The sequence below is a fragment of the Astatotilapia calliptera genome, chromosome 11 (assembly GCF_900246225.1).
Source record: "Astatotilapia calliptera chromosome 11, fAstCal1.2, whole genome shotgun sequence".
Classification (NCBI taxonomy): Eukaryota; Metazoa; Chordata; class Actinopteri; order Cichliformes; family Cichlidae; genus Astatotilapia; species Astatotilapia calliptera.
The window spans coordinates 17437049-17457263 of NC_039312.1; the positions used below are offsets into that span (position 1 = coordinate 17437049).

At 37.3% G+C, this 20215-nt stretch overlaps 1 protein-coding gene across 1 annotated transcript; it reads right to left on the minus strand.

The window, feature by feature from the left end:
- Positions 1-1312: 1312 nt before the first annotated feature.
- On the minus strand, positions 1313-19251 carry LOC113031953 (complement C4-B-like). The gene is made up of 41 exons (XM_026184519.1): positions 19138-19251; positions 18649-18838; positions 18377-18548; positions 18199-18269; positions 17988-18076; positions 17830-17912; positions 17646-17733; positions 16979-17096; positions 16732-16873; positions 16344-16456; positions 16105-16257; positions 15854-16021; positions 15568-15759; positions 15143-15286; positions 14923-15046; positions 13634-13705; positions 13332-13544; positions 13100-13211; positions 11322-11392; positions 11091-11230; positions 10768-10983; positions 10625-10676; positions 10450-10539; positions 10160-10366; positions 9192-9267; positions 8874-9051; positions 7146-7241; positions 6476-6638; positions 6150-6331; positions 5857-6015; positions 5722-5781; positions 5558-5648; positions 5314-5482; positions 5074-5158; positions 3489-3563; positions 3312-3414; positions 3122-3211; positions 2271-2369; positions 2063-2146; positions 1851-1983; positions 1313-1777 (listed from the first exon to the last, which is right to left on the minus strand). The coding sequence occupies exons 1-41, from the start codon at positions 19200-19202 to the stop codon at positions 1639-1641; spliced, it is 5067 nt and encodes a 1688-aa protein (XP_026040304.1). The 5' UTR covers positions 19203-19251; the 3' UTR covers positions 1313-1638.
- Between the last annotated feature and the right edge of the window lie 964 nt (positions 19252-20215).

The window sequence follows — 20215 nt, forward strand, 5'->3', positions numbered from 1 at the left end:
CAAACAAAAAGAGAGCGCAGCATGGACTGCTAAGTGGGGGGTCCCGCTTTATCTTGCGGCACCGTCCTGAAACACCTGTGCCTTTTACGCCGCTCGACATCGTAGACCACCCTCAAACTGCTGACCCTCTCTTGGCCTTTGGAAAAAAAAAAATGGTTATAGACGTGCCATCAACACCTATGGCAAATGCACACCTGAGAAAATACACCTGATTATATGAGCACACTTCAAATTTCCCCCAGAGCTGTTCCCAGATGTTGCTCAAGCACATTTCATAGGCCAGAGCAGGTCAGATTGTACTTGGAATGGAAAATGTACATTTACAGTAAATCCCTTTGGGCAATACACAAATCTACCAAAAATAAACACTTTATTTTTCAACTGCACTTCAATCAGTTGTTGTTGTGAGAATAACTTATTGCGTTGCGTAAATCAAGTGTTCTTTGGTTTACGTCATTATACGAAAACTCATGTCGAAACTGTTCGGTCACGACAAGCCACTGCTTACTTCGACAAGAAAAAAAACCCCCATCTTTTTAAAATGTGTTGTTGGCAGCTCACAGCACACCAAAGCAATCTCGAGATGAAAATATGCGATGCTGAAGTCAGACTATTTATTTAACTTTTATTGGTTCAGATTTAATGAAATGTCTAATGGTGAGGCTGAAACAGTGCGCACATTGATCTGGTTGTGATTGAAGTTATGGTCAGTGCGCTGTGTTGCTTACATTGGACCTGGACTCAGAGATTAGAATAATATAAGCACATAAGCCTTTGCTTGTTCTCAGCCACTTCACCGTGCAACCCGGCACCTCTGGTTTTCTCCCCGCCCCTCTGCATTACCTGCAAGTTATATAACTGCACAGAGTACCCCATGTTGCATTTGTGTAATATGACCACATTTTAGGGACTACAGATCAAATTTAATGCTTGTGAAGAGATGATTGAACCATATCTTGTCAGTGTGCAAATCCATGAGCAGCAATGGACTCGTGCACTAAAAGCCACCCCCTCCTCCCCTTTTCTCCTCAACCTGCAGATGTTATATCGTGAGGGGGTGACTGGAATTACACTGAGTACAGAGACCCCTCTCAGAGCCTTTGCTGCAGTAAAAAGAAGAAAAAAAACATAAAAACAAATATATTCGACAGAAACCTAAATCAAACCACACTGAATCACACTTCTGGGAAAAAATATGAAAGTGCAGACATACATGTTTGGGCCCACTGTGTTTCTTTTTACCCAGTTGCTTCTGTTTCATTTTAAGTTATAAAATGAATATTATGCAAACAATGACATATTCTCTATAGCATGAAGATGTTTTTATTTAACATGAAACACAGACCATTGTTTTGCATATGAAAGATTACATTTCAAAGTGATGGAGTCACACTCAGTATGTCTACCAATGTCTTACTGTACTTACTGTATATGTTTCAAGGTTTTATCATTTTGATTTATAGGTAGCTAGATAGATGCAGAGCATACATGTATAGCTATGTACTGTGAGGTGGTAGTAGAATAAGCCAAAAAGTATAAGAAAAACAACAAAAGCTCTAAGCACTCATGCTAATCGTGTATCTGATGGGAAAGTCATTTAATCAAGCTCCATTAAAATGACAGTGAAAGCAGTTTGTTTCACTGTCTGCAGCCATCTATCATGTACTCTTGTACAAAGTCATTAAAATGCCTACAAGACTTTCTATTAGCACTTTTACTACATTCTTCTGAAGGCTTTTTTTCAACCCACGTGTTTGATTCCAGCAGATACTGCATCCTATAAAAAGAAGAAAGCAATGAAGAGAGAATCGTTCTCTGAAATCTTTCCTTAATATCCCTGATATACTTACATTCCACTTGTATCTTTTGTGGTGCCATCTTTGCCCATGATGAGATACTGTTTTCCCATGTCTAGTTTTCCTTTGCAGTGAACCCTCTTAGCAAACACTCGGACAGAGTTCTTACTCACCAACACATCGTTATCTAGTAGAAGGATTATAATTATTATATTTAAAGAAAGTCTTCAAATAAACATAATGAAAGGCAACAATAGTTCACTTACTCGATTTGAGAACCTCAATTATAAGAGTGGTGTACAACTCAAAGTTACTCTTCACAGAAATACTGGAGACCTCAACGATGTATGCTGGAATACAAAACAAATATAGAAATAATGCAGTGATTAACACCCCCAAAAATGCTAACAAGCTAACTAGCAAACAGTTAATATTTGATTCTTTTCACGTAAATGTCTTGGTTAGAATACTGACCGTAATCTACGATAGGGAAGGAGCAAGCATGTTGGACACGGGTAACCTTCCAAATTTTTTGTCTTGGATCAAATGTTTTTTGTAGGGTATGACAGGGTCCTATAAAAAGATTTTTAAAAAGTCAAGACACTTATATTTTTTTGATTGTTTTTTACACAAAATTACATAAAATTAAAAACAGACATGTTTCTGTTATGGAAGTCCCAGCATGGACTCAGGATCACTTTTCTGTGAATACAGCTGTTGGCTTCATCAAAGTCATATATTAGCACATCTCGAAAGGCACCCTCAATTCTGAAAGGTCTGTATGCATTGCAGAGCAACATATGCTGCTATCCAGGCAATATATATCAGGGAAGGTCTTGCATATTTCAGCAAGACAATGTAAAACCATACAAAGCATCAAGTTAAGAAACATGATATTTTAGTAACGAGCCTGGGTGCTCAACTAGTCTGCCTGTAGTCCAGACCTCTGCCCAAGAGAAAACATTTGGTGCTTGACAAAATGTAAAATATGACAAAAAAGACCCACAAGTGTCGAGCATCTCAAGTCCTGTATCAAACAAGAATTGGACAACATTCATCTCTCAAAAGTCCAGCGCTATTTCAGACATATACAGAAATTTACAGACTTTTGTTTTTTGAGATGCGTTGCTGCCTTTCAATTAAAAATGGGCTATTTTTTTTAAACATTTTAAGCAGTTTAAACATTTAATATCTTTTCAGTTTTATTTTGAATAAAATATGACTTTATGAAATCTGAAAATCATTGGATTCAGTTTTTATTTTGATTTTAGACGGCCGTTTTAGATTTGGGGGTGTCATTGTAGTGTACTAAATTTTTTTTGTACTTTCTGCGCATTCGCACACGTCCTCTGAACACAGTTTGGATACCATCTTGCTTCTTTGTGGTGCAGCGTAGAACACAGTACACTTTCTGTCTGTAAGAAAAACACATAGTACTATTTATGAAGTCCTATTCAATAAAAGAGATCGCATATGTGTTTGTATAAAGAGAGAAAGAAAGAACGACAGTCTTACCTGGTTCATAATAATCATAGAATGTGGCTGGAGCAGGCTGTAGAAGCCCAACTGGTACCAGTTGTTTAGCTTCAAAACTAATACATTCCTCATCCTCTTTCACCTTCACAGAGATAAAAAAGTAAATCTAACATTTGACAAGCACATTTATTTTCCATAACCTGAATTCATCCATACCTCGTTGAAGTAAATCAGAAGTCTTCCAAAATACGTCTCATAATGGTCAATGTAATGTTCAGGTGAATCTTTTAACTGGGGAAAAAAAGAATTAAACAATTTTGCATTTTAGCAGAAAAAAAGAATCTTCTGAAGTTTCAGTGTGAGTACAGGTCATTCCAGTTTCACATGTAACTTTTATTATAATATTTTTGATGTTCTCTTTGAAACCACAAAATATTTTTTTCTTGAGTTAAATGAGATTTCTGTATGTTAAATATAGCTAACTTAAAATAACTTCACACATAGATAAAGAAAAGATCTAAAGACTAAATACATTTTTTTCATAAGTTTTCTCTCTTTAACAGAGAAAACTAAAGGCTTGTATTTGTTTACTGTAAATTTGCAAAAACATCTTATTAAGGTTATCAATTGTGTTTTTAAACTTAGCACAAAAAGTAAGATCATTTGTGTTTGGTCAGTTTTTTCTTTTTTGTAACAATACTTCTTGACAAGAAATCTAATACTGCCAGAAAGCCTGTGTTTTACCCTTAAATGGCGCCACATTTGTAAGCAAAATATATATGTATAGTTCTGTGTAAATAATCATTCTGTACATACCATAATTTTTAATCCTAAAACTGTTTATAACCTGCATAGTTCACATTTCTGTATAACTGTATACCTCAGATTTCTGTATAGTTTTTTTTATTTCATATTTATATCCTGTTCATAGTCTGTACATACTTATAGTTATAGAATATTCATAACATACTTCATACTGTGTACATTATAACATACCCATAATAGACCCATTTCTGTAATACACTTACATATCTATATTATTGCTAATATATATTGTAATATATCTATATCATGGCTAAAGCAAACTGCATTTCATTGCCCTGTACCTGTGACATGTGCAATGACAATAAAGTTGAATTCTATTCTATTCTAAAATGCCTTATGGGTTAAGCATCACAGTTGAGTATGTGGGTTGCTCTGCCAATGCCAAACAGCTTATACTCCTGTTGACTCTTGTTTGGGTTGCTTCACATTGAAGTGTGAAGCAACAAGACATGTTTGCATCTTAATTCATTTGTTTCACAATATGGGCTCCAGCACCATGTGGAAGAACCATACACAGCTATAAAAGCCTGGCACCTTGTCCTCATGTTGGTCAGCAGCCCGGTTACACACTGCTGTGGGATGATTTCATGTTCTCATGCTGAAAACACCAGCTGATAACCACCTTTTATGTAACCACTAAGTCTGATTACTAATGTTAGTTTCCTGAGTATGACGAACTTACTTGGAAGTAGTATAATGCAGTTTATACAGGATCGAACCTTCCATATAGGCTTCTTGTCTTATTTTATGTTTATTTTTTACATTTTTGTAATTTCTAATTATCAGAATGACACCCCAGCACTTGTATTTATGTCACAGTGCAACTCTGACAAATATTGCCTCAAAGAATGTTAAAATGAAGCACACCACGTGCAATTCCCCTTCAGCGTAAATAATTGCTGTGGCATCGAGATTTGCACATGTCTAGAAAATCTTCTCTTACTTTGTAATGGGAGTAATGGTGAAGAATACCAACCTTATCCAGGTCCTCCGTTTTAGCCTCAAATCCACTCAATAATGTAATATCGGCAATGGCCATTCCTGTAAGATTCCTCTTCTTACTATGACCATGAATACAAAAAACAAAAGGACATTGAGAAAGACATTGATCAGGAAATGTTTTTTTTTTTGTTTGTTTTTTGAACTGCACAGCTCATACTCTGAATTCATATTCATGAAAAGTAAATATGAATTTACTGGATCTCATTTAACTAACCTGACACAGACAGTGTAGGTAACAGCCTCATTTGGACTGAAGTTATTATCAATCTCTCTCCTGTATCGGGTGTGAGCATCAGACCCCTCAATGGCTGTTCGTCCCAGGTCTTCCTGGTCTTGTTTCGCATCATCGTAGTCATAGTATTCATAATTTTCTAATATCGGAGCTAGATAGACAAAGATTAATGTAAGTGTGTGCCTTTTATCAGTAGTTGTGATTTGTTAGCATTTACAAATCTCACCAGTGTACTTCACTTTCCCCTCCACTCTGACACTGATAGACACCTGGTCACATTCATCCTTGGGTTCCAATAAATGGTAAGCCTTAACAATCTACAAGGGACATTTAGAGTCAATTATAGATCTGATTCATAATATACAAATCAAAGATGTGAATCCAACATACTTTAAGCTTAATTTCTCCTTTTCCAGTCAGATGCACGGTGATGTTGTTCCCTGTAAATTTCTAGGGCAACAGAAAAAAAATTAGAAGGGGGTTTCATCTTATACAGATATGTCTGAGCGCATTGCTTTATGATACCTTCAGGCTGGTCTCTACTTTTTCCTTCTTATTTTCTAGTTGAAGTGTTACAATTTCATTCCTTCCAGCAGAGGTGAAATCTGCTTTCAGTTTTGGTTCTGGACTGGGAGGCTTTTTTAACTCGTACTCTGCGAGGGCTTCCAGGGCCATGAGCGTATCCTGGGAATGGTAAGAATTCTTAATAATATAATGGTTGACATGTCTTCCCTGACAGTGAATAAATGGTGTTAAACAACAGGGGAAACAGGAGGAGTTCCACACAAAGATGGATTCTCCAGCTCTAGCCTAATCACCTGTGTTGACTTGAAGCCTCCATAATAGTTTTCTCTGGAGTTTAACCAACAGGCTGCTCTCTCTGCCCAGTTTATATGCCCAAGCTGAACAGCAGTTAGAAGGACGTAGGCTGTCGTCTCTATTGTGATAGCATCCAGCTTTGGGCTGTCATTAACTGCCCAAAAATAGCAGTCATTCGTTCCTAATAAAAAAAAAAAAACAGAATAATTATACAAAAATTAGACATTATATGATAATATAGGAAGAGACAGCACATATAATTTGGTCATAGTAATAGATTATTGTATGTATAGTGCCCACACTCATTTTCTTGTACTGGACATACCTTTAATAGCCGCTGCTTCCACTTTTTTCCATATATGTGAATGATCTGTTGTATTTGGCATGCACACTGAGAGGCAATAGGCTGTAATGGCGACAGCATAGGGATGCTGCAGCTCCACTGCGAGTGACTGGAGATATGATGTTGAAGAGGAAATACTTGGTCTCTGGAAGAGAATAACATGAAGGTGGTGAATTATTTTTTGCTCATATTTGTTGTGACTTATGGGCTAACTGTGGCAAATAAAAATTAACAATTCTCAATGTAGCATCAATTATTTTGTGTCCCCGAACCTGATGAATGTCCTGTTTTATCTAAATAGCAACAGTAATGCTAATATATAGAACGTTTTTCACAGGACTCCCTGCAGGTGAAACACTAAGTACATCCTGACACCTTTCATAGGAATTAGGAAGGTAAGTAGCAACCTAGTGCTTCTAATTAAATGCACCGGAATAACTGATCATTTGTGAGCGTGCTCACCACTACAAAAGCAGGAAATTTGGCATATGCTTTGGTTATTTTTCTCTTTTGTGTAATATTCCATCAGAGTTTATCATTTAAATGCTGTCTGGACTGCAGTCTGGACTCAGATACCAGACTGACTACAATTACCCACTTGTAGTCAAAACTAGTAAAAAAAGTACAGTTGGTTTTTAATATCACCACTCACCACTTTATTTTGCATATCAGGCTGGAGAAATTCGACAGACCGGTACAGTGCAAGAGTTATGAAAGCAGTCACTGATGCATCTTGGTCTTTGTCTATCTAGATTAAACACACAGATATAAAGTTGCACTCAGATCACTGTATTTTGGTTTGTTGTATTTAGATCTAAATGGGAGACAAATTAAAGGAAAAGAATGAACATTATAAAATGCAGTGCATTGGCCCATCACATGCTGCCAGAACAGCTTTAATGTAACTTAGCATTGACTCGACCAGTGTCTGGAGCTCTGATAGTAAAATAGTATGTTCTTCTTCCAAAAATATTCCCTTCTTTTTGTGTTTTAGTTAGATTTAAAGATGATGACTATTGCAAAGAAACCGCTGCCATCAGGATGGAAATGGGCCAACCAAGGCTTTATGACTTTTCCTTTAATTTGTCATCTGTTTATACCCCTAATGTTCTAATTAGGGGTGCAACGATATACAAAATTCAGGGTTCGGTTCGATACTTTGGTGTCACGGTTTAATATTTTTTCGATACCAAAATTTTTTTATGCTTTTTTAATTTGTCATTTATTAAAATTATAAATATATATTTTAACTCAAAAGTACAGTTTTTAAATTTAATGTTGCTGAAAGAACAAAGTAATAAAAATATAAATCTATCTGATCGAGAAATCTTTGGAAAAGAGAGTTTATTACAGAGAAATGTCTCTTTCCAAAATAAAAGCTATACTATACGCTTCTTCTGGGCTATATTCTCAGCAGCATATTAAACATATCAGGTCCCCATAAGGGGAATCATGTGCTAACGGCTGTCTAAATGACTCTGGTAAAGTTTGTAGCATGCAGGCTTGTTGTTTTTGTCTGCTTCCACTTGTCTTTGCACTAGGATGATGTCGGAGTCAATGTGCAGTCATATTAATTGTGTTCCCACTAGTGCTGTCAGCATTAATCTGAAATGACGTTAACGCCACAACACGGCAAATCTCCGTTAACGAGCTACCGCGGATCGCCCCGTGCGTGGGGCTGGACGGCCAACACATTAACGAGCCAGTAGTTCCCACCCATGTAATTGAGCATTGCGTGGCACATCCGACATACTGTTTTACTTTTGTCCATGATGCGCTTACCTTCAGGGTCATACTTCACATGAAGACTCTGTTTTGTTTTATTTATTTTCTTTTTGGTTTTATCTGAGCACAATGTGGAAAAATGTTGCCGTTAATTTCAGCATTTTTCACTTTACAAACGGCGCCCCATACATATGTGTGTATTCACATATATATTCATATTTGTAAATGTAAGTATGTGTACTTGTGTACATATTGTTTTTTTTCTGTATATGTCTGAAATAAAGATACAATAATAATAATAAAAAAAAAAAAGACCAAAATAGTTCCAAAGGCCAGATCTGAATGAGGGTGGGGGAGGTTCAATTTGCCATTTTGCAATGAGCTTAGCTTCTGTCTTGCTAGCTTGCGCTGTGCTCAGTGGATCTGCGCTCAACAGTGCAGCCTAGGCGGAGTAGTCGAACGCAGATCCACTGAGCTCTCAACACGGACAGCATCGTCAGAAGAAAAGTTGATAAAATAAATTAAAAATTTTGTATTGTTCGATACATATGCTTACCGAACCGACAGCACTGTATCGAACGGTTCAATATCGATATGAGTATCGTTGCACCCCTAGTTCTAATATGCACAATACATTTATTTTGCGAGAATTTACCAGGGTTCCTTTGTGTAGCACAGGATTTGGGTCACTGAATGACCCATCATGTTTCTGGACTGAGAGCAAGTAACTGACTGATCTTCTGATGTCTTCTCCTAATCTGACGTTCTTCCGTTCTTCATTAGTCTGACGCTGAGTCACAAATGAAAACATTTTTACTATAAGAGCAGTCACCCTGAGAACATGAAAAAACAAAGTGAAAAGGTTGATTCATTATTATTCATAATGGAGATTTTAAAATATAAATATAAAGTGAGATTCAAATTACTACTTTACATCCAAAACTAAAGAAGAGTTATATAAACCCATACTCACCAATTACTCGATGGCACATAACTCAATGTACCATAGGCTCCATCATGCCTTCTATAGCTTGTGATGTGTTTACTGCCTAGCAAAAAAGTACACTGTGCTTATAAAAGTGTCAGTTCATTACTATATATATATGAATACATATATGAATCACGAAGGCGAAATACAAGCATAGTGATGATTTGTGACACAAAACTGACTTTTCCCCTAATTAAAACACAGAAAGTTATTCCATAAAAAAATTTGTGAGTGCATTTCAGTGCATTTCAAGTATGATTTTTTTTTTACAATAACTTTAACATATTTAATAAGGTTATGTATTTATTTTTTTTACCTTTATTCTATTGATTTTTACCACAGTCAAAAATTGTAATCTTTTTTGTTTGCATAATTTTTTCCAACATATTTGAGTCCTCATAGCTTCTGAACTACAGGAGATGAAAACACATGAAATCTTTTGAGCTAAAAACACATTCAAGCTCCATTTTTGGTTTATTATGCACCCAATCCAAAAATAATAATCTAAAAAGTCCTGTATTTGTTCATTAGGATTTGTTCTTCAATTACTATTGAGCAAAACTTTACCAATTTAATGATGCAGAGTACAGAAAAAAGCACTCACATCCTTAATGTTTTACTTGCTTTCTGATAAGTCACTAGAGAAAACTTTTTTTAAAAAGTGCATGCTGTGTATACTTGATGGTGTTGTATTACCATGTGGGACAGGAGACTGGTTAAATTGAGCTACAGTATATTTCAAGAGCCTGTAACTCAGCTCTAACATCATTAAACTAAGGTGAACTTCATGCTAAAATATTTGTTCAAGAAATCCTTCGGAGAGGTCAAATGGTAACTTTTTTAAGATCCGAATAATTGTATGTGGACTGACCAGTGAATCTATAAATTATAAAACAATTTTAATTTGTAGCATATTTAGCGCCTAATAAGGATATTTTTTCATGTCTTCCTACCTTGCTCAAGTTTATTAAGAGCATCTTCTCTGCTGCTAGGTGGCAGCTCAAACCACTGATTGCTCAAGTCAAGGTACCGGAAAGCTAAAACTGTAGGTCCCAGTGTTGACATTGTCTGCTCTAAACATCCAGTTGGCAAAACAATCATTTCAGCAACCCTTTCAGTAGAAAGAAGCTTTCTTGCATATGAATCACCAAAGCCATTCCCTGTTGAATGAGAGAAATTAAATAATAAGATGTCAGGTATTTCTAAAAGTCAACAAATTTTATGTCTGTGTCTCAGTGTCTACCTTCTACTGAAACAAATATATTGGAGCTGGAGTCAGGGACTGTGTCATCTGGTAAGGATCCGTCAATAGTTATAGTCTTTGTGCTTCTTCCTATCATAACAGAGATAAGTATAAAAAGGAGAACAATAACTATGACTGACATTAAACTATCCATCAGAAATACAAACCCACTCACCATCTAAGTTATGGACACTGGTTTCTTGATCTCTCTTTTCTAATCCTTCTTTCTACAACATAAGATAGAAGACAACCAGTTTATAGTATGCCTTGTTTTTGGAACTCAGACTGCCATAAAAGTATCTTATACATTTCACTCACCTGCACATTCAAAGTTTTTTCTATTGCATCTATTCCGAAGCTATTCTTCATATCATAGAGACGTATTTTGATGGGTATTGAACCAGCGACCATGGGCACAGCAGAGAAGGAGACAAACTGAGAGGATTGGGGTGCAAGAGTAATGTTAACATAAGATGATTTCGTGGCTGAACCAGGAGAGCAAAGTCCTTCAGTTTGTTCCATGTGCACTGCCACCTGTGAACATGCAGGTGTCCAAGAAGACAAAAAAAATCTTTACTTATTCCACACAAAGTAGTTACTGTTTCCAGTGACACTCAGCGCTGATGTTGAGGTTAATCTACCTGCAGTTCGGAGTCATCATAGTTGTAGATAACAGGTGAAACTGACAGCTGCTCAAATTTTTTCACAAATGAAGGCAGTCTCAGAGACACAAATGACGTCTTAAAGGCTCTGATCTCAAGTGGCTTATCGACACAGAAACCTGAGTGAAACACAGAATAGAAGTAAGTTGCAGTTAATGAGATCCAGTCAAATATCTGTGATGTGTTTATAAAGCACAGAGTAATGATTACCTGTGGATGGAGATAATGTGACAATCTGAATCTCCCATGTGGTGATGGAATCAGGAAGGGGCAATGGGTAGCTACAAGAGTTTTTGATGAAGAGAAATCAAATTAAATCAAATCAATCAGACAAATGACACAGTTTATACGGGGGTTCAAAGATAAGCTGCTTAAGTGAAATAATCACACATTATTCAAGCAATAACAATTAAGATGAGTACATAAACAAAGCAACTGCATGGTGTCATTATGCATCGAACAACTGTATTTGACTGGAAATGGATTTGTGTATATAAAAAAAAAAAATTCCCCACTCGCCCCTTCAAGCTCGGGTCCTCTACCAGAGGCCTGGGAGCTTGAGGGTCCTGCGCGTTATCTTAGCTGTTCCTAGGACTGTGCGCTTCTGGACAGAGATCTCCGATGTAAAATGGTAAATGGCCTGCATTTGTATAGCGCTTTTCTAGTCCCTAAGGACCCCAAAGCACTTCACACTACATTCAGTCATTCACACACACATTCACACACTAGTGATGGCAAGCTACATTGTAGCCACAGCTGCCCTGGGGCGCACTGACAGAGGCGAGGCTGCCGGACACTGGCGCCACCAGGCCCTTTGACCACCACCAGTAGGCAAACATGGGGTTAGTATCTTGCCCAAGGATATTTGGCATGCAGCCAGGAGGTAGCCTGGGATCGAACCACCGACCTTCTGATTAGTGGCTGACCTGCTCTGCCACCTGAGCCATAGCCACCCCACATGATGCTGTTCCTGGGATCTTTTAGAGCCACTCATCTAGTTTGGGAGTCACCGCACCTAGTCCTCCGATTACCACTGGGACCACTGTTACCTGATGAAGGCTCTTAGACTCCTGTTGATCTTGTATAGCTCCGATAGTTGGCTAACCTCCCTCCCTACTACCTTGATCTTAGCCTCTTGCCTCCTTCTCCATGGAGGGCACTGCCCCTTGTGGCTGTAGCCAAGCATCTCACTGATCACTGCTGCCATGGTGTAGATCAGCTTGTTAGTCTCGGTAATGGTGGCTGTAGGTATCGTCCACAGTGCTGCATTAACATAGTCTAACAGACCTTCTGAGGGTACTTCACGTAGACTTGGTAACCGGCTACGGGGGATTCAGGTTTCAAGCTTGGCCATGATCCCATCTTTCAGGTCACTTCCTCTCGCACTCAACGATCCTTCTTCTATCGCACTTGGTGCTTGGTACCCAATCTCGGGTGGGGTTGATCATATCACCCTCCTGACTTGGCGTCCTGGCTCAGCATTTGTGTTGTACCTCGTCAATCTCTAGCTGTGAGAGCCGTCCCTTCTTTCGTATGTTGGAACACTGAGCTAGTTGTTTTGCCGTCGTTGTGGATGTTGGGTATCGAAGATTCCATAGGTCCCTCATCCTATTCATGTAACCCCTTCAACGAGGGTTACTAGTGTAGTAGCATTCCAACAATGCCCTATTTTTGTCTCTTGCCCACCGATGCCTTCTTGTTCCAGTAGCCCACTTCTCGTCAGGGTGCCCTGGTTCCTCAACACCTGACACGGACCTTGTTCATCCGGGCAACATCCAAGCCGGTATGCCTCATATTTATCTGTCTCGCTCATGTCTGCGGTAGGCTCGCTTAGCATGGGAGGTCTAGCCTTAGGACCCTTACTGGATACAGACACCCCAGGGGGGAATCGAACATGCGATCCTCTGCTCCAAAGGCATGTAGTCTACACACACACACATATATGTATATATATATATATATATTAAAGGTACATTAAAAATGCTTACCTTTTTTTGTTGGAGACGTCAAATTCCACAAAACCAAAGCTTGGAGGAAAATATCTTCGGATATACTGAGAGGTTTCTGAGAAGAACTCCTCTATATCAGCAACGGATGCAGCTAAAAGCCAGAAAAAGTCAAAGTCAGTCAAAGTCAGACTTTGATAATTAAGCTACAGCTATTAAATGCTACTCAAGATGATTTTTAAAGTGTCAGCATAAAGTGTCAGTTTCATCTCACTCCTGCCAAATCCTTTTTGGAGTTCTTCCTGGATCTTTTTTTGTCTTAGACGCTCCGCTTCAAGGCAGCACTTTAAAAACACTTCAGCACAAGTTGGATTTTTTTTCACTAGAAGGACCCGATCAGCTCTTTCCCGACATGTTCGTTCCATCGGGATTTGAGAAAATCCATAAACACAACAGTTTTGCAGCTCTTTCTCTGTGTAGTTCAATTCTAAAGAAAATAAAAGACACATTTAGCATGTTCTTGCAAAAAATATTTTATACAATCAGACCAAAGTTTTAATACTAGAATCTTCTTACTCATGGCCATCATTTCGGGTTGAAGGTCCACTGAGCGTCTTTGTCGTGTTAATGAAGAATTACAACCAAAATCTAGTAGTAGGAGAGAAGCAGGAAAGCAACAGAAAAATGATTCGAATGGAATAAAAAAATGTAATACGTATTTATTAGCTGTTGTTGTAGGAAATAATTTGGAAAAGCGAAAGTGCTTCTTCCTACTGTCCAAAGATATGCAGTTAGTGGGGATAGGTTAATTGGAAACTAAATTGCCCATAGATGTGAATGCAGGTATGAATGTGAGTGTGAATGATTGTTTTCATGTGTTAGCCCTGTGATAGACTGGCGACCTGCCCAGGGAGTAGGCTGCCTCTTGCTCTAAGACAGCTGGGATAGGCTCCAGCAGCCCCCCCCCCCCCCCCCCCCCCCCATGACCCTGAAAAGGATAAGCGGAAGAGAGTGGATGTATGTATGGATGGATGGATGGATGGATGGATGGGAAAGTGTTGTGTTTATGGTTGGATTGATGGAAGCTTTATTCTCAAAGTCAGAAAATACAATTTTTTATTTAAACAGTGAAGTCTACATAAAATACAATTCCTTAAAAGACACTCATTGTATTTTAAAAAGGAAAATAACCTAAAGATATCATAATAATATGAAGTAACAACTGCTATGGCATTCAGAACACCTTGGTACTAATTAACAGAGGTTGTTAGTTTTCTTTCTAAAAACAGGGTATTTTACTACATTAAAATAGCATAACAGAGCTCTACAACAATGTCGAGAGGAAATAAGCATGTTTCTTCACATTTTTGTGTGTTAGGGTCCTGACTTCAAAGAGACGGGGATTGGTGCGAGGAAGATAATGAGGTGGAAATGAAAAAGGACCGGGCAATTGTGGAGGAAGCAGATAAGTAGGAGTAGAAAGTCATTATGAAAAGGACATGATATAGATATAAAAGTACAAATGTTGAATAGTCATATAAACTTTGAAAGAGCTTTTTGTGATCTTGATAAAATTTATAGGCAATAGGCAATACTACGTAAATGGCTAGTCTCTAATCGCATACATAAAACGAAACCAAGTAGAAAGGCCCTGTCCATCTCAGCTACTGTATTCAGGATGGTGGGACGACATGGTGGCTTCCACAGAGCTGTGCCCGCTCCTATGTATATTTTATTGGATTATTTCAATAATGTATTAAAAAAGTTTCAAGGAGAAGATATAATTACACACTAATCAATTAAATAACCTCAAAAAATTACCTAATGTTCCTTTAACTAAATGAAGAAAAACTTTTTTTTCTTACCCTTTCTCCACAGAAACTGGTCATTAGATACAGAAGCCAAGCCATTGTCTAACAGAACTGATGCTGAGTCAGGTCCACCACCATAGGAACAACCCAGATCATATGAGTTCATAGTAGAGAATACCTGACAATTGAGAAGAAAAGCTTAGACTTACTACTATGATTACCTATAAATTACAAAAAATACCATAAGTATGAAAGTAGTGTGTGAGACTGTAACCTGTTTGGGTGTGAGTTTATTGTCAGCATTGAGAGCGTAGAAGGCCTTATCCACAGCCAGCAAAGCCACTTTTGCGCTGTTCCCATGTAGATCAAAGTCTATCTTTAAATGTGTGTTAGGTGCAAAGGTACCTTTGGGTTGTACCTAAATTAAGACATTTAAGATATACCAGGATTTTTTTTTTTGTTTAGTGAAGGAAAATTCAAATAATACAAATAGACTTCTCAAACCAAAATCAAATAAATATATCAATATAAATACATGTAGATGTAGGCAATTTAAAAATCCAAATTATTTAAATATATGCAATGTTTGTACACCTCCATTAGTTAAATGTTAGTAAAAATTAGTTACAGCGCACACATTTGAAATAGTTTTGTTTTCTCTGCTCGTGCTGCACTTTTTTATCTGTTCTGTTTACTTACCTTGACATTTAGCTCACATTCATCCCTGACATCTACCCACACTGAATCAGCTATGACGTGACCGTTAGTGTTGTGATAGTAGCCAATCACACGGAACGATGGAACCATATTATGTGTTATCTGCAGTTGGTGTTTAGCTGATATACCAAGTGGGAGTGAGCCGGTGTTTACTACAATTCCCCGGCTTAAGACCTGAAACAAAGACAATTAAAACGTGTAAAATCAAGACAAAATGCTGCTCCTTTATGAGAATACACAATATTGCATTTAGTCAGATATTTCTGACCATGTAGTGTATATATCCACTGCGTGGGCTGTTGATGGTGTTGAATGTTATGGTAAGGAATTCATTCACAGAGTAGATCCTGCTGGTAAAAGTCATGTAAAGGTAGCTGTCATGTTGAGAGGAAGCACGTCGCATTATTTTTCTCTCTCGTAATCCATTTGTAGAAACCTGTTGGAGGCAGATGAACAAACAGTTAAAACTGGAATCAAATCTGTTAAACAACACCTTTGAATAAGGTTGGGGATACTAACTTCAACTGTAATATCAGCTTTATCATGAACATTAAAAGTATTGAACAGTGCCCCGTCTTGATCAGTGGTGCCTTCCCAAGGCTGTGATGTTGGTAGATTAATATTTACTGGCACACCAGCTGCTGGAGAGCCATCTGGCAGACGCACGAGCACCTATATGAAAAACAAAGAAAAGTGTTTTATTAAAGATCATTCCAGTAATTTGTGTAACTATTCCCATGTGTTAGTTTCAGACATACCACCACGTCCAGTGGATATCCAGGAATAAAATGAGATCGAGTTCGAGAGAGGTCTATCGTGTATTTGTGGGTGAAGATTCGCAGGTAAACTTCTGCCTCTTGTATTTCACCACCTAGGCCAAAAAATGTACACAGTATTATCAAGAAAAATAAAAGGTCGCATTAATATTTCTCCATGTCTTAATGAGTTTATCAATAGATTTATTATATTGGAACTTTTACTTATTAAATGCAATAATTAAATGTAGCTCCAGAAATTCTGTATTATGCACTGCTATATGAAACCACATTGTTTACAACAATTAAATACTCTCTAATATCTATGATTTCAAATAAAATAACCAAAAACAAACTCAGATATATTGATGAATGTAAATGTCTCCTTTACTTTGTATGTTTGTGACAAACACTCTCAAAAACAATCGATCTCCATTTTCCTGCATCTTAGAGAGGGTTGTTTTCAGCTGCCTCTGAAGTTTTGCATTTGTCTCATTAAACAAAAGAGAAACCTTTGCATTTCCATCTTTGACCTGCAAGAAACAGAGAAGTTTTGATAAAATGAAACAATAATGGCATGCAGTTTGTTACTCATTTTAAAATTAGCTGCATTGTGAATTTTGGATGGATTTCCTCACCGAACCGGTCTGCTCCAGTCCCTTGATAAAAGTCATTTCCTGACCGCCAAAGCCATCTTTTTTTACAAATCCAAACTGGCAGTGATAAGCACCTTTAACTTTTTCACCATGTGTGTACCTAAAGAAAACAACTGTTAACTGGAGCAAAGATAGTCTAAAAATGCAATAGTATATTTATACTTGAGACAGTCAATCCAAGCATTAAACGGTCTGACTCAAGCAGTGAATATTTTTTGTTGCTGAATCCAAGTTAATAAAAAGTTTTATTATTTTCACTGCATAGGAAATAATTATGGAAGAGAAAATGCCCAATCTCAAACTCCAGGTTTTCACCTGGTAAGTGATCAGAGGCTGCAAGGACCATCATGTGTCATAATGAGTCATTATGTGACATTAATTTCATTTTTCAAATCGTGCTACAGTAGACTTGCAGATTCCCTTACGTTTTTTGCATTTTTCATTGCATGAGTGTGCTTATTTGAATACTGGCAGCCCTTGGTCAGGTAATGACTTGGTTAAACAGTTAAACTGTTCTATTTGTTAAAAGTCATCCTGCTGATAAGATGTTGACAAAATCACCCCAATGCCAAAGCCTTAGCTTTTAACATTTCTTGACATGAATTTGCAAAGAAAGAGTTAGTTTAATGGAAGTAAAATTAGCACTTACATTGCTGAGATGGTGAATTGAAGATCTTTGTTGGTCAGCAAAATATATTTCGGATCCATTACGATGTTCACATCAAAGCTTGGTAAAACTACAGTTAGTAAATAAGTTATGAGAGTCAAAAGATACTTTCTGTGAATTTAAAAAAAAGATCTCAATTGCACGAATCAGTTTATAGTAAACTTACTAAATTTCTGAACTTTGAACTCTCTGAAGGCAGCATTTGCTTCATCACCCTCATAGTGTGCAGTAATCTTCCAAGTACCCGTTCTTTACGAACAACAAAGTACAGTAAGTGTCAAAATTCCTTGACATCTTCACTTTCATTGGAAATTTGTAACCTACTCAGAAACGTCAGGTATGAGGAATGAGTCTTGATGTACTCCTCCCTTTGCAATCTTCATGATTTTCATTATTCTATTTCCAGCAGCATTCTGTCATACAGTGACCAAACACAGACCAAGACAAGAAAGAGTGAATATGTTTCTGTCTTTCAAACTTGTATTACCAAAGACATTTATAAAGAAAATATATAATATTAATAATTATAACTCACAATTACTGATATGTGGACAGGTTCCTCATGAGGCCTCATCGTGTGGTCAAGAGTGAAGATTCTGTAATTCACTAAAAGAACGATAACATAAAAGGAATATAAAATGTCTTTTTCACAAAATAATCACTGTTAGGTAAAGTCTGTAGAATTATTTAATTTTCTTTTACTTTGTTTTTACCTCTGTCTGTTGGGTTATAAATTGGCTGAGCTGTCTGAATGAAGATGTAGCCCCTGTGTTTTGACACCAGAACCCTTGTTAGCTTCGTGTTGGGTGTGAAGGATTGGCTCTCTGCCACGAGCATAACGTAAGAAGGAAATTGAGGCAATCTTAACAAAGAATCCATGTTTAGCTGTAAAGATGTAAATTATAAAGTTAGGGTAAAGTGGGTAGTAACATCTCAGTCCTGTCTTTTATTGTTTGCTTTTTGTTTGAGTGTGAAGTCTGCATACCTTGAGCTCAGCTATTTCAATCTTGTCTTCTTTAGTGCACGTAACCGTTTTCATCTCAGACACAACAGTACTAGAGATCTCATCCTTCAGGTAGAGCTTAACAGGTTTGTTAAGGTGACCCGGTCCCATCTGGACAAACACTTTCTCATTAACGCCCACGTGAAAGACTTTCGGGCCTGAGATGAAGAATCTGCACACAAAAATGAAAGATAGTGAACATTACATCTTTTAATAATCTGTTTCACATAATCTGATTTTTAGATAACTATGCAATCTGCAGTGTTGCATATTTGAGCGTATCTTACATTAAGTCAAGTTGATTATTAGGAAATAAATATGGGAATACCAACATATGATTTTTTTTTTTCATTTGTAAGGTTATGAAATTGTTTGAAGACAAAAACTTTAGTTATATTTAATTATATATATCAGTTAAAATGAGTAGACATCAGCCATTAAAGCATTACACTTCATTCTTCCTAAATTTACCTGTTTTGTGCTGAACACTCCGCGATCCATATCAGCAGCAGTATCACAAAAATGTGGCACTTCATCGCGCCGCTTTGATTACTTTGCCTGCTTTGACACAGACTTTAGATTAACTGCTGTTTTGTAAGTCACTCACCCCTGTTTCACAATATCTGGATCTCATTAATGCCCTCCCTCTGTTTTTTTCAGCTGCAGATGAACAGACTTATAAAACTTAAAACCAATTACAAAACTTTAAAAAATGCATGCATAAACACTCAAGGCATAATATGATAACAGTTTAATACTGCTAGATATAGCATGTTGCTCGATGCATGCTGTTGTTTAACATACAATGTGTTTTTTTGTCAATTATTAAAATTATTAAATCTATATTTTTTTTTTTAACTTTGCACATTAGGTTTCAATAGACCACCAGACCAACATTTCTGACAACAAGCTGTTTGGTTTTATTAAAATCCGTTTTACATTGCTACTTGGCTTGCAGCCTGGAAAGTGTTCCTGTTTCACAATGTGTAACCATCTCCTCATTGGTCAGTTGAAGCCAGATTTCCCTTAAGTCATGTGGTTTACAAGAAATCATGTTTGTTTTTTCTGTTTTCATCCCCCCCCCCCCCTCCTAGCTACCTTTGAAACTAAATGGCTGACAAATTATTTGACGAATACAGATTAATTGTTCTCTTTTTCTTTAGCAGTCATAGAGTATTTGTCATCTCTTTGTAATAGTTAGAAAAGCTGTTTATTCCACACTTGCTGGACATGGTGTCATGGTCCTGGGTCGAGCGACCCAGTGTTTGAGTTTTATGTATCTTTTGTATTCATTTGTGCCCTAGTTTAGTTCATCTAGTTTATTTTGAGGTTGCTGTTTAGTCCTTTGTTTCTTAGTGTTTATGTCATCTCCTCCTGTACGCAGTCTCCCTGGTTCGTGTGTCTACCTGTCATGCGTCACGTCTGTGTGGTTATGTTCAGTTCAGATCACGTCTAATCTCCATGTTTCCTGTTTTACTTTGAAAGTCTGTGTCTAATGTCAGTGTATGTAGTTTCACTTTTCCTGTCCTGTCATTAGGTTCATGTGTAT